This window comes from Halichoeres trimaculatus, unplaced genomic scaffold (genome assembly GCF_033239565.1).
Source record: "Halichoeres trimaculatus isolate MK-OKI-2021-1 unplaced genomic scaffold, fHalTri1.1 fHalTri1_scaffold_22, whole genome shotgun sequence".
Classification (NCBI taxonomy): domain Eukaryota; kingdom Metazoa; phylum Chordata; class Actinopteri; order Labriformes; family Labridae; genus Halichoeres; species Halichoeres trimaculatus.
In genome coordinates this window covers 15957545-15972256 of record NW_027437200.1, presented here as the reverse complement: position 1 = coordinate 15972256, position 14712 = coordinate 15957545, and the positions used below count along the sequence as shown (strand labels likewise).

General features: G+C 39.7%; 2 protein-coding genes across 2 annotated transcripts in view; one reads left to right on the top strand and one right to left on the bottom strand.

Annotated features, from left to right (window-relative positions):
• LOC141811382 (zeta-sarcoglycan-like) overlaps positions 1-1838 on the bottom strand; it is a 55152-nt gene extending 53314 nt beyond the window's left edge. Inside the window, exon 1 of the mRNA XM_074699425.1 lies at positions 1499-1838. Coding sequence (XP_074555526.1) covers positions 1499-1537 — 39 coding nt within the window. The 5' untranslated portion in view covers positions 1538-1838. The remainder of the gene's footprint in view (positions 1-1498) is intronic.
• A 1329-nt stretch (positions 1839-3167) lies between these two features.
• LOC141784173 (dynactin subunit 6-like) lies at positions 3168-6163 on the top strand. The gene is made up of 7 exons (XM_074661909.1): positions 3168-3292; positions 3504-3568; positions 3687-3792; positions 3872-3960; positions 4178-4225; positions 5630-5772; positions 5895-6163. Exons 1-7 carry the CDS (start codon positions 3258-3260, stop codon positions 5991-5993), a joined length of 585 nt encoding a protein of 194 aa, XP_074518010.1. The 5' UTR covers positions 3168-3257; the 3' UTR covers positions 5994-6163.
• Positions 6164-14712: the final 8549 nt, after the last annotated feature.

Below are 14712 nucleotides of genomic sequence, written 5' to 3'. Positions count from 1 at the left end.
ATCCAATTTTTCTGGCTCCATCATCTCTGGTGGAGTTACAATAGCGGCGCAGCTGGTCGATGGCTTCATCTCTCGCTGTGCGGTTGCCTGCCCTTTATGGGTGGATGCTCGTCCACTTCCTTGAGCTGAAAACCTCAATGCAAGGAGACGGACAGGGATCAAAGATCTCCAAAAAAAAGTCTGCAAAGGTTGCAGCCGTTCAATCAGAGAAGAAAACATCACAGACTTGTTTTGAAGAGGGGTGTTCAGAGAGAATTCCCTTTTTTCTCTCCCACACAGGTCTCCTTTTGATGACATTTTCATGAAAACATTCACACCCGGCGATGCAAAAAGTATGCAACAAACCTCGTCGCACTTCCACCTTTGCATCTTTCATTATCCCAGGTTTTCTTGAGTCTTGTGATTTTTTTTTCTTTTTTGCTTCTGTCATTTTCTTCCCTTCCCGGTGTTGATGATGGCTCGGGCAAACTGCTGATGTAAACAGACAGACACTTCTCCACAGTACACTAGCTTTCTCTGCTAATCCCTTGGCAAATCCTCGGAGAGCCTACGGGGCCGTTTTGGACAGCACCCATAGGCGTCATTTGCATTCATCAGTCTAACGCACAAGGGAGGGGGAGAGGGGGGTATCAAACTGAGTGTTATCAACAAAATTAAAGTGACAAAAAAATCTAAAGAAAGTGGATTGTTACGAAGAGGCGAACTTGATGATTTCACACTTATCAGTCACTTCTTGGCTGATAAGTGTGAGTCACAACTAAGCTTGGAGCTCTGCGTGTGCACGTGTGTGTGTGCATATGTGTGTGTGTTAAGGGCCAGTGGATCTCCCCCAGTGCACAGCTGAACAGTAGCAGTGCTGTGTGGCTCCCTGACACCGAGCTGCCTCTTTTCTTTTGCACTGCAGCACAGGAGACGCGATGCATTCACTGTACCCAGAGGTTAGTGCCTCCCCGCTGCTATAGCCTGGAATGATAATGAGAAACCAAGCAGGAGGAATATTCATAAGCTGTCACATTACTCTGATTCTTCAAGAGGTGAATGCATCGAAAATGAGGTACAGTGCAGGAAGGGGATATGTAAAGAACTCCAGACAGGCTTCCTGAGGTGTTTGAACGCTGGTCAGCGGTTATTAATCATCATGTTCCCGCCTGGAGAGAGATGCAAACACTGCAAGACTTGAGCAGTAAGCAGACGCTTCACATTCATCTTTGATTAGCCCGAATTTTTAATGCAACAATTGAAGTGCACCTGTTGCGGCGAGCACTTGAGAGAAACTCGAGTTTGAACTGTTGAATAAAACAACACAATACGCGGATAAATTATTCATAAACAAGTCCGTGAAGTATCCTCCAGTTCTGCCCCGTACAGAGAAATCAAACTCTCATTTTCTGTTGCGTCATAAGTCTCCCGAGTCAAACTAACGTTAATTTCTCTTCGAAAGTTGCTCCTTTTTAACTAAATTACTCCAGAAAAGAACATTTTAACATAGTCTTCTTACCTTTAACGTCTCTATGTCGAGAGTGGCCGACTGCTCCATGTTTTAATCTCATTTGTCACAGTTACATATTTCCACAAAGTTCAAATTTCTAACTGTACGAAATTCAGCCTCCTCGCGCGAGCCGTTTAACTCTTCTCTCCCGCTCAGTAAAAAATTAAAGCATCCGGTTTTAGAGTAACACTTTTAAAACTACATATTAGCGAGACTCTCGCGATATCTTACAATTAATAATATCGGCAGATACCAATGTTCTGATTAGCTGTCGTCTCCATTAACCACACAGGCTCAAGTGCTGCTCACTTTTCGTACAAGCAGCTCATGAGTGGTCGCGCTCGTGCGAAAATCAGCAGCGGCAAGTCAGCCAGAACGAGGAACAGGATATCCTGTATGGATTTTCAAAATAAAAGCATGGTAGTTGTACATTAATCTACGTACTTTACTGTATTTATTTCTATGTATTCAGCCTTTTTTTGGTTTTGTTTATCTATTTATTTTTTTATATCTTGATTTATTAATAGCTTTTTAGTCTGTAACAGCATTATTAATTGTGTATTGTTTTGATGTACAGCATTGAGTTTCCTTGTCAATATTGAAGAAACAGACTTGACTTGCCTTCATTTTTATGCTACTCTGTTTTTTCCATGCCTCCTAAATGTTGAAGGCTGTGTCTGTCAACCCAACAAAATCATATTACACATAAGGATCAGAGGATTTAATCAAAGGTCTAATTGTGGATTCACTAAATACCACGCTCTGTATACCATAGGAGGACATACATAACAATCAATGTTGTTCCTTTCTCCCTCTTGATAGATGCAGATGTTGAAAAGTATGACCAGTGGGGTTACATCGTATAGCTTGTAAAATTTACTATAAATTTCACGTCATAAATATCTAATGTTTTATTGTGAAAATACAATAGTGTTTAATTTCCTGTATTGTCACGGGAACTACAGTAAAATTGACACAAATCAAATCACTTCAGAGAAAAGTGGATTGAATCTGTTGAATATGTTTGATATTTATATTAAAATGTTGAGATGCAGATCCACTCAGCAACAAGACAGAGGGGAATTGACTCCTGCCGATTGGGCATGTGTATAATGTGCAGTTGTAGGCTAACTTTTCCTCATTAAAGTATAATAATCTCTTCAGAGAATATTCCATTCCAACATCTCTGAGGTTGTAAATTAGACAATGAGCCTCTGATAAAATACCGCATAAGGGCTCCTTCAGATTAAACACAGTTGCATACATATGAACGGTTCTCTCTTTTAATTACTACTACCACCTGCTGGAATGATAGTGACACTGCATCAACGAAACAAAAGGAAAGAAAGAAAAAACTGTTAACTAAAAGTAATTTCAGCGTATTCATTGATGCATTAATCAATTTTTATTTATTTTTTTGTCTTTTTTTAATGTATTTTATTTTATTATTTTTTTTGCTGAAACGTCCCTTTACTTTAACATAAGCCCCATCGATTTTTTTTAACATCAAGCAACATTTTATAAATAACAAATATGAATGATTTGTGCCTAGGTTATATGAAAAAGTATTGATGAACTTATAAGACTATATGAAAATTAAAGATTAAAAGCATCTCAATCCTTTCGGTGCAGTAACACTACATTGACAGTAGAGTGCAGCAAAGGTTCACGCGAGTAATTTCCAGACTCACACAATCAACCCCTGAGCTCCAGCTCGAGTTTAAGGATTACTAATCAATTATCGATCATCCGAGTTATCGTCGCAGGGATGTCAGACGCCAAACAAATCGCGGCACAGAAAAGGTAGATTATTAGCATTATCCTGTTTCATTTCAGATCAGCTCCCAGAAATATTGAGGTGTAACTGTCGGTCCTACTCTATTTAATTCTGCTAAACGACATCATACGATAGCCCCTTTTTTCTCTATATGATTGACTTATTATCTGCTTGTCATGCTAACATTCATAGTGCATCATTTATTGTAATGAAATATTATTCTCTGTGTTCTTGCAGTGCTAAAATAGCAGCTGGTGCTGTTGTTTGTGTTGAGTCTGAAATCAGAGGAGATGTAACAATTGGTGAGAGAACAGGAAACGCCATTTTTTTACATATTTCATAAAATTCATCTGCTGCATATGACATTGGGATGGATCTTTTTCTCGTGTTTATTGTTATTGTTTTGGGGTTTTTTTTCAGGTGCTAGAACAGTCGTCCACCCCAAAGCACGGATTATAGCAGAGGCAGGGCCTATTGTCATTGGAGAGGGTAATCTCATAGAGGAGCAGGCGCTTATCATTAACAGGTACAGTGTGTCTGAGAGCTTAATCACCCACTTGTCTCTGCAGTTCAGATTTTTGTTAAGTGCCTTTCCCCCCCTACAGTTATCCTGAAAACATAATGCCAGACACAGAAGGGGTGGAGCCAAAAACCATGACCATTGGGACCAATAATGTCTTTGAGGTTGGATGTGGTATCCTTTACAATGCAGTGACACACTGAAGAGATGTTGTTGTCATTAATTTAATGTCTTAAGATGCTTTCGAGCCAATGTGTCATCAGTGCCGTTGTTACCCACCAGAGAGCAGTGATGAGCTTAAATTAGCTTTAAAAAGCCCCACTCTGTAAATATCGTCTCATCTTCCTGAATGTGTTGTTTTTGTTAAGAGATAATCCTTAATGGCCTGCAGTCTCCCAGGCTTTGAAAATAGGAGACAACAATGTGATTGAGTCTAAAGGTAAGTACTGTAATCACTCACTGTAATCCTGTTAGGAGTCTGCAACATGGAAATAGGACTACATAACTGCTGCATTAGTGCCCTGATAGGTAGCAATTAGTTTAAATTGTACTAAAAATGAATGAACAATAATATATTTATCTCTTCTCTCTTCTTGTGCCATTTTATAGATTTTGATTTTTAATTCCAAAAGTAAGAAACAGCCAACATTGACATCTTCTCAGCTTGAGCTAGAAGAAAGTACATGATTTCTTGTAACTCGGGATGCACTGATCCAATCCTGGTAGACTCATAATGTTGTGTAGGATAGCAAATATAACCATAACACAGATCTACTCAACTAGGTTCTATGCACTTCTGTGTTCATTTCCAAAAGAAAAAAGAAATGTATTTTTGCATGACAGCTAAAATAGCAGGAATGAAGATAGCTACAGTTACTCAGCAGTTTGGAGGTATTTCATGTTCTGATTCACCTACAAGTTGACAGCAACTTGCGATATGTGCAAGTATAAATCCTCACATGTCCACTGCTGAGGATATTTGTATTACACATTAATGCAGTCAGTTTAAGTGTATGATTACTTTTATTGTGGTTCAAAAAGTTACAAAAGTCTCAAGTTTCAAAAACATAATTGCAGTCTCATCTTTACTTAAGAAATACAGGGTGTCCGCGGGGTCTTAAAAAGTATTAAAAGTTTATAAATCAATTGAGGGAAAAGTAAGGCCCTTAAAAAGTATTGGGAGAATGGGAGTGTCAATAAACCTGCCAGTAGTTTCATTTATTCTGTCAAGCTTAATACTTCATTTCTATTTAAATTCAAACCACAACTGCTAAAGATGGGTTGCTACCAACAGCTTAAAATTGCTATGAGGTCTTAAAACTTTTTGAAATGTTTTTTAAAAAAAAGTCTTAAAAAGGTATTGAAATTAACCTCTAGGTTTCAGCATATACCCTGGAAATAGAGAATAATAATATTAGATTGTATTTAGAGTGCTTGTCGAAATCCAAAGACAATGTCAATTGTTAAAATCAGTACTTAAAAAGAATAGACAAAATTGCAAATGAATCAAATAAAACAGCAACACAAACACAAATTGAAAGGTAACTTAAGTAGAGCAAATTTTGAAAGTGAGTGGGAGGGAGCAGCTATGCAGAAGAAGTCAGTGAGATAGGAAGGGGAAAGAATCTCACACAAATGCTGGTATCAGATCAGACGAATATCTGTTTAGGCCAGCTCCAAAGACCAGGTATTGGACTTAAAAAAATGCTTCCCTACTGAAAGATTTGCCTCTATGACAGCAAAAGCTCTCAGAGTCCCGCATAATAATGTAAAGACTGAATGATTAAAGGCCTTGTCTGTGATTTCTGAGAAAAATGTGTCTTTCTGCTGCATTACATCCCAGCTGATCTTGGGCGAAACGTGATCCTAACCAGCGGGTGCATCATCGGCGCGTGTTGCCAGGTAAACACGTGTGAGGTCGTGCCAGAAAACACAGTCGTGTATGGTTCAAACTGCATTAGGCGCGTGCAGAGCGAAAAGCCACAGGTCAGTCTCCCCATGATGCCTGTCTTCATACCTGCCAGTCATGAAGTTTTGTTTATGTATGCACAGATCCGTGCAACCAGAGGATGGTTTATTTATTTATTTATTGATATTAAATCTTACAGCCTCAGACCCTTCAGCTGGACTTCCTCATGAAGATTCTGCCCAACTATCATCACCTGAAGAAGACCGCCAAAGGAGGCAGCACGCCTGTGAGAAACTGAAACGGAGCAATAGCACACACATCTACTTGTGCACTTTAAGATCAATATCAAGACGCTATGTGACACATCCTTGTAAACTCTTGTGCCATTTCATTTACAACACCCTTATATATTTATAAATGTGACAGAAAGAAAGACAAATGTTTAAATAAAGATCACACAAGCTCTTATGCCTACAAGTGTTCATTTATTTGATCACAAGGGGGAGCTATCGAGCAACAGATTGTTCAGCCTCTGCTTTGAAGGCTTTGTTCCATCGGGTGATAAAAAATAACCAATTGGAGCAGCATTTATTTATAATACCACCAAAAATAACGGTATTATCATGCTCTTTGTTCCAAAAATAGCTTTGAGAAGATGTGTTGCGACAAAGAAAAAAAACAATACGTGCAGTGGCTGCTGTGCTTGTTAATGACTTTATCATTCAAAAAGTGTAATTTGGAGCAGATATGACATGTTTGGGTGGGGTTGTCCACATCTCAATAGCCAGTCCTGTGCCCTTCCACCAAAGGTTGCCAAATTGGTGCCGTGGGTACAGTGGGAATTTCACACAATGCCTGGCTTATTGTAATTGACACGGGTGTGGTTGCAACTTGCATTTCCGCTGCAGTGTGGGTCTGGATAATCCCTGGAGTCCCACCACTCCTTTATCTCTAAACCCCGTGGGTGGTGCTCCCATCTGTGGCATAGCCTTGCAGATTGGGGCGTGGATGGATTTGTGCGTGGTGGTCATTCTCCTTGAAACACCTGACGCGAGAAGTTCAGTCGACATCACAATGAACAGTTGTTTCCATTTAACTCTTGTATCTGTTAAACAAAGCTCAAGGCCGCTGCTCTTCGGGGTGTAAAGGGTTTGTTTTCATGCTCAGTGCTGAGCAGGACATGAGCTCCCTGTAGGAGGCCCACAGCTGGTGTCGCGCACTGCCAATACTCATTTGGACATGTCACGGTGCAGTCCCATGAGGAGTTCACGTCAACCAGGGGCTAATTATTTCAGCAGAGGAGTGCAGCAGGGGCCACTTCTAGGCTCCTTTCTGTTCTCACTTCGTCTGTTTTTCCCCCCTCGCTGCAGTACCATCACTTTTATTTCAGGGTGTTGCCAAAGCGTCAGTTTACTTTAATATGACAGGCAAGACAGATGCTGGGCACAGTTGCACGGATGTGAAGAGTGACAAGGACCTCATGGGGGCTGAGTGTGGCCTTAATCTGTGGTGGGGTTTTTTCGAGAGGCAAAATGGTTGTGATGATAGCAACTCATGGCAGGAATTTGAAGAGGAAGTTCAAATGTTGATCTATATTTGGAAACAGCTATTTATACAACTCCTTTACTGTACTGTTGTGAAACTGCATTATCTATCTTGTACTGCTTTGTTAAAGCTATGGTATGCTCTTTTCTTTCTTTAAGGTCACCTTAAATCAATATTTAACCACTGCTGCAGTATGTAGCATTCTTTTAAAAATAAACAGCTGCAAACAAAGAGAAAAGAATGGTATCTCACCTTTTGATAGAGTACCTGATATCACAAAAATGAGTGAAAACCAAGTGAAATCAGACTTCACAACCATCAAGTAACCCTGACTATATAATAGTTGAAGATTAACGTGTTCCCTGATCTCCAGTGACAATAATATCTGTGCTCTCAGCAGCACAAGTCCTGCTGTTGTCCACTGCAGTCAGTCATGGTCAAACAGGCCACCAGTTGCTTTTGGAGGATAAAGGCTTTCTGACAGCTGACCTTTGCATCCAGGTCCACTCCACCTTTGAAAAGTGAAATGTGACCTATAGGGCGCAGCGATTTCCATTGCAATCCGACTGAAATTATTAATTTAATCACGACAGGGACCCTGAAAAGCTGGATGTCGTGCATTTTTAGCTGGGCTATAGCTCTAGGTTCGTGTTGGTTGGGTGATACACTGCTTTAGTCCAAGACTTTAAAACACCTAAATAGATAATTAAAAATGACTCTAGGGCATGACTCAGGAACACTGTTTGTGAACATTTTCAACTATTTCCCACAATATTTTTCACACAATTTTCAACCCTTTCGGAAAGATATTGATGTCTAAACTAGGGATGTTTTTAAAACAGCCAATTTCCCAGCAGTCTGAATGGAAATTTGAATTCCAACTAACCAGACTAAAGAATTATCCACATGACTGTGCAGGATACACATTACCTGGGTTGAATACTTACATGACAAATCAAACGCACATAGTCAACAAAGAATTTAATCTCCATTCTCTGTGCTTGTTTGCATCCAATTAGCATTATAGTAGTATCTGTTAGCTGCAGCTACAACCTTTGTGTAAAGTGTCTGCACTATAGCTTTCTACACACAATATTACAAGATCATTTTCAGTCAACTCTGCTAAAAAAAAAAATCAAGCACTTAAACTGACTTATAGTTCTAGTAGTCAGGAAAACACTTCCATTTCTGACCAGAGGTGTCACTGTAACCAACTCCAAACCAGTAGTCCTCACGGCACCTTTAAATTGAATAAAATTCCCATCCATTAATTTTTGAAGTCTATTATAGTCTGACTGTTAAACTGTTATTGTTTTCATTGATCTCAGACCACCTTCGAGTTTAGGTGCTAGCAAGAAAATTGCTATGAGGAAATGCTAACATGCTCAAGATTAGAACGTGTTTGTGTCCCTTTGGCATTTGCTATGAATTATGCCTAAAAGAAAAACTACCCCGATTAATATGCAGGAAGGTACATTAACCCTTAAATTAAGATTTTAACCATTTTGTTGTGAACATGTTAGCACATGGACTTTAGCCTCTCGGAGCTGCTAGCATGGCTTCAAATGAGCTGTTTTGCTTTTTCTACATTCAAGCAGTGGTAACTTACAACAAATTAAAGTCAATCGTTACAGATTAATGGAATCATTTGTACCAGGCAAAAAAACCTTACCTTACCTAAAGAATTAGCTTAACATTGCTAAATGGCTACTATGAACAAGCATTTGCATGTTTTTGGATTCAACAGTGTATGCTAGCGAGTGGTAGGTTATATTTTCTTGTACTCCATAATAATCACAATCACACTACTTAACTATAAAATGGTTTAATGACATCCAAACCTCACAGTAAGAAGATGTAGCTACCTGTATGTAATGAACTGTTCTTAAAATAGAAGTAGGAGTCTTCTATGACGGTGAAGGTCATGACACAGCAACTTTGAGCTAACAACAGAAAACAAATTAACGGCCTTTTTACACACACACACACACACACACACACACACACACACACACACACACACACACACACACACACACACACACACACACACACATTGTTCAATAAAGATTAAAGGCGGTGGGAAAGATGAAGACCTGTGGGGCCAGGTTTTAGTTTAACCTTTTATTGGTTCCACTGCATAACAAAAGAGGAGATATAACTTTACGTACTCCACTCTGACCTGCTTTGAGACATTTTAGGACCACTCAGCTGCAGTCACAGGGAACATTATAGTCCATTACGTCGACTTGTGTCAACATTTGGGAATTCAAGCCTAGGAGACATACTTAGCTTGTTCTCTGTGCACTTCTCAACCTCTCCTCTGCGAGGTGAACCATGAAAGCTTAAAGTACAGTCAAATGTCATAGATCTGTGTCTACTTCTTGTGTTTCTATATGTCAGCAAGACCTCATGTCTTTCCGGAAAAACACAAAGGCATTTTTTCCACTTCTTGCTTTGGTGTGGAGCAGGTTTCATCTCATGGCTTGTCAGATTTAACACACGGGTAAACCTGAAGACCCAGACTGCGACCTTAAGTGTTGAACTCACATTCTTCGTCACTACTCACTAATTTAAACACGTTAATCACAAGGGTTCTTGCATTTTCTTTCTTTGAGCCTAGAAAGGAAAATTGAGGATGAACAGCAGCAGCTCACAAGAATGACTGTATCACCTAAAAGTCCACACTTGTGGCATCAAGTTGAACTTTTAACCTCCTGGAAATACAAACTAACTAACCTTTTACACTTTTGTGCTATTGCTGCTTAAAAGGAAACCCAAAAGGAAACTTTAGTTGAACAGCATTCTTGAGGGATTATTTCTCATGGTAGAGGCTTTCATTTCCTCTTGCAAGTGTTCAGTGATTGACAGTAACCAGAGCATAACATTTTGTGAAGACTGATACAAGGACACTGAACCTCGGCACAAACAGTCTTTGTTATAACAAAGACAAACTTTAATGACCTAGCTTAAGATTTCTGCTGTGATGCTCAACCTCATTTGTTAAGCCAAAAACATGGAGTGCTATTTGGCTGATGAGGCAAATTCCTCTGAAATTACTCTGATTATGACAATCATGGTCTCCAGAGGAAACAACTTTGATAGTCCTCTGAAATATTAGATGATAACTAAATGAGAGTTTTCCTTTTCTTACTACACCATAAGACTTTTTCAAGAAGTTGCAGGGACATGTTTTAAAATATTGGTAGTTTTGAGAGGATAATTCTTGATAACTTGATAACTAAGCCAAAAGTTTACTGTCGGTTGGAGTTACTGATCTTTCTGGGGGTTCCTGAACTCTCTTTCTATTCCAATTCCCAACCCCAACACAGTCAAGGCAGATGGACTGTATGTCTAACACAAGTCTGGTTCTGTTTGAGGTTTCTGCCTGTAAAGGAAGTCTGTTTTTGGGATTGTAACTTGCTAAATGTTGCAAGTTGCTCTACTTGTGGTGGATTAAAATGAGATAAGACTCCTTATCTTATGTTGATGTTGGGTTTTTTAGTTGATAATAAAACATTAACCAGTCTTGAGATAACATTTGTTGTGGTTTGACACATTATAGATAAAGGTTGATTGATTGATTGATTGATTGATTGATTGATTGATTGATTGATTGATTGATTGAGAACAGAAACAGATTGAGATAAAAGTGAAGAAGAGTTACTCGTTAGCATAAAAATGGCAAAAGACCATTCAACCAGTCATATCAGCATATAATACCAAATGTAATGGAAATGCTAGCAAGCCAAAGAAATCGACTCGGACAACTTTGATTATGTGATATTCTACTTTTTTTCAACACAGAAAAAGACCTACTAAAGTATCATTAGCTAACATGCTAAAATTGAACTCCAAAGGAAAATGCCTCATCTGCATGTTTGCTGAAATAATATTAGCATACTAGGGTTAGCATTTATTTCAAAGCAAACCTGAGTTTCCTAACTGAGCAATTAGCATGATTATCTTGCTCTTAAAGCAAAAAGTAAACACTCAACAAAACCATCCCCAAAGAAATGAGAGAAAACAACAAGCATTTAAAGGAAATCAGCTGGTGGAAAACCTTGACCAAACTCAAACAATGCTCGAGCCCCTCATGGCTAATTAGTGTGGGTCAGTCTGACCACAAACTGCTCATTGGTGATGTTAGAGGAAGATCAAAGGGCACTAAGGATAAGGGAGGAAAGAATCAGTAAGTCAAAGGAAAGGAATGGCCTGGCTCCGAGCCCAATGAGACCCACTTACCCCACATCACTCAAAAGGGTGAAGTGTTTTGCTCTGCCAAACCCAGAGCTGCTGTCAGGTCTTACAAGAGGGCCTGCCTGTTTTTACAGATGACCTCTATAACTATTGCAACATTGTTCTCTCCCTCTTTCTCTCGTTTCGTCTGAAGTTGTTTTGGAAGAAGTCAGTTACCATAGCAGTCCATGAGTTTGCTTTGATATTGACTTCCAGGAATGCAAAGAAAGAACAAAAAAGAGAAACAAGACAACACATCATCTTTGAGTCATGGCCACCGACTGAGCAGACTGCGGGAACCGTGGGGGTCCTCCCCAGGGGAAAACACCACCGGTCAATACATCGGCATTGTGTCATGACAGATTCTTGTTTTGGCGCTGATATCAAGCTGGCCTTTTAGCCATGAGTCAGTGATCCAGAAGATGATATCGGATAATCTGATTTATGTCTCAATCTTCAGTGTTGTCTTTGCTGAAGCCAAGTTGAAATGTTTCTTATCTGGGCTACAAAAGATCACTGGTTCTTAAATCATTAGTTTGACATTCTGTTGAATGTGAGCCCATCACTTTCTGCAAATTAGCTGTAAAACTCAAGACAACTCCAAAGTGACTGATACTTCAAAAAGTATCATCTTAAAGAAGGGTCGTTATGTTTTCACATTTTTAAACATGTATATAAAGTAACAATGCAGGACTTTCATACTAAATGTGTGCAGGTTTTTTCAAACTGCTACACATAGCCTACATATGTTGTAGAAATCCCTGAATCTGTCTGTAGCTGGAGATTTTTACAGGCACTTCACAAGACTTGCTGAAATGATAAGATCACATAAAGAACTCCTAATTTGGTCCTAATACACTTAAGGGGGCTCAAGAACCAAGGTAACAACAAAATTCTGCCTCTTACAACCCTTTATAGAGCTGGCCAATCAAAGGGACAGGGGTTTGTGGAGCAGTGAGCCTTAAAGAGACAGTGGCTAAGATAAAGTCTTTCAGACAGATGTTGAAATACAGGTTTTCTAGTATATCAGTGTGAGAAAAATATGACTTTTTAAAAAGTTTTAATCATTTGAAACTACTTTAAGGGCAACAGAGAGGTAATATAAAGCCTTGAAAATAAGCAAAATAGCCCCTCTTTAAAGTGTTGTCAGCAACAAGCTGCATTTGTTGTATTGGCCATGTTCTAATGTTGCTTAGCTTTTTGTTTTGCACCCAAAATGATTAAAAAACGTCCAGGGCAGGCTTTTTTTTTTTCTTTCTCTATTTTTCTAAATAATTTTTTGAAGCCAAGCTAGCAGCTAGCAAAGCTAAGTCCTCCAGCTTTGAGGTGTAGCACTATATTAAACATACAGACACAGTAAAAAAAAAAAACTTACAAAGGCTGGTGACATCCAATGAAACTGAATATTGATACATATTTTTTTTATTTCAATAAAGGTTTAAGACATGTGTATATTAAGAGTTTTAGATGCTTTGTTTTTCCACTTTGAAACCATGCTAGCTAATTTTTCTGTAAGCTAACTGAGCCAGCTGAAGACTGTTGCTACATGTTTAGCATATTGAGCTCACAGACAGTCGTTAAGATCTTATCATCCACATTCCAGCATTCAAATTATGTAGACATTATTCCCTATATACGGCCTTTCTATAAAGTGAAATTTACACTCTTGTTCTGTTTTGTCTGGTTGTCAACTTTAACTACATCAACAAGAGTTCTTCAACCAATTAGGCCAACAATGTTGCCTTTTCTTGAGCTGGCATGCTGCTGATAACACAAAGATATCTTCATGTAAGGCTGGACTATGTCAAAGCTTGCTGACATGTTACCCAGGACACCGTGACCAAACCGTCTCCTAGCTGCTCCCCCCTCCCTCCCTGCATGTGAGTGTGTTTTTGTGGAGAGAAGGATGGGGAGGGGGGGGCGCCCTCCCTCCCTCCTCTTCGAGCATCAGACCACACAGCTCAGCCCTGAGACCTGTCAAACACAGCTGGGACATCTCCCCCCCTCTCCGACTCCTATCCCCTCCTCTCCTCCTCCTTCTTACCTCTCCTCCCCCTCTTTTGCTCCCCAGACTCTAGCAGGAAGCTTTGATACAGGGGTGTTGAGCAGCATGGGGAACATTTCCATTTTTATCTGCTTGGAAGACTCCAAGACCCTCCTCCCTCTCCCCTTATCCCGAGCTGCTTCTCATCAGCATAAAAAGAATCTGCCATTCCCCTTCTTCATTGTGTATGCTTCAGACGCACAGTAATTGATATAGACACTATCTGCATGGGGGGAGAGAGCAGATAACTCCACGGCCAATCCACGATGACTGTTTTTCCTTCTTTACTTGCTTTTAAGGTGCAAGTTCAGCAAAAACGACGTTCTACTTTCTGCACTGGCTGTCATAAAACGCCAGCTCTTGTCCTGCGCAATAAATGTCATGCAACATATAGTCAAAGTCTCCACCAGCGAGCTACTGTCAGCTTTTGAACTTTTCATCACGAAAACACAAAGTGAGGCAGTTGCTCAAAATAAATGTTTTGAAACAGGGGAGCATTCAAGGCTGCCTTGTCACCTGATCGCTGCTTTTAAGGCTGTTCTGCACCCTGCACTGTAGACAATAATAGGTGTGCCAGCAAACTTTGTCAGTGTTTGTTCATCTTCTCTGTTGTTGAGACATCACTTCCATAGCTGCAGGGTCTGGCTGGTTTTCCACTCAAAGATCATAAATCAAGCACTCTCGAGTGAGCTAATGGCGGATTAGCCCAACTTGTTATCTTTTTAGAATCTTGAGTGATAAACAGGTGTTGTTTCCACTACCTCTTTACATGGACAACCTGCCATTGTCATTGTAAACAGAGACAGAACCAGGCTGTGCAAGGTGATGTCTGGGGAGAAATATTTGCCTGAAACCACAAAACTACTCCTAGAGGCCTTGAAATGATAAACCACGAGCCACGTGATATTTATTAAACCGCCAGGTTGATAATTATCTGTGTCTACTATTCTGTGCGTCCTAACAGATGATAGATTATGCTGAGTGTTACATTTCAGGGGGGCTGAGATGAGGAAAGAAAGAGAATACCCCTGAGTGTGCAGGCTAACAAGACGTCTTGTGATGCCAGATTTACGACGGAAACTGATGGTATGGAACGCAGCTTGGTTAACGTTTAAACAATGGTTAAGGTATATAGGAAAATTAGTGACTCTTCGAACACAAAGGTAAGTACAACTGAGGGACTTTCCAA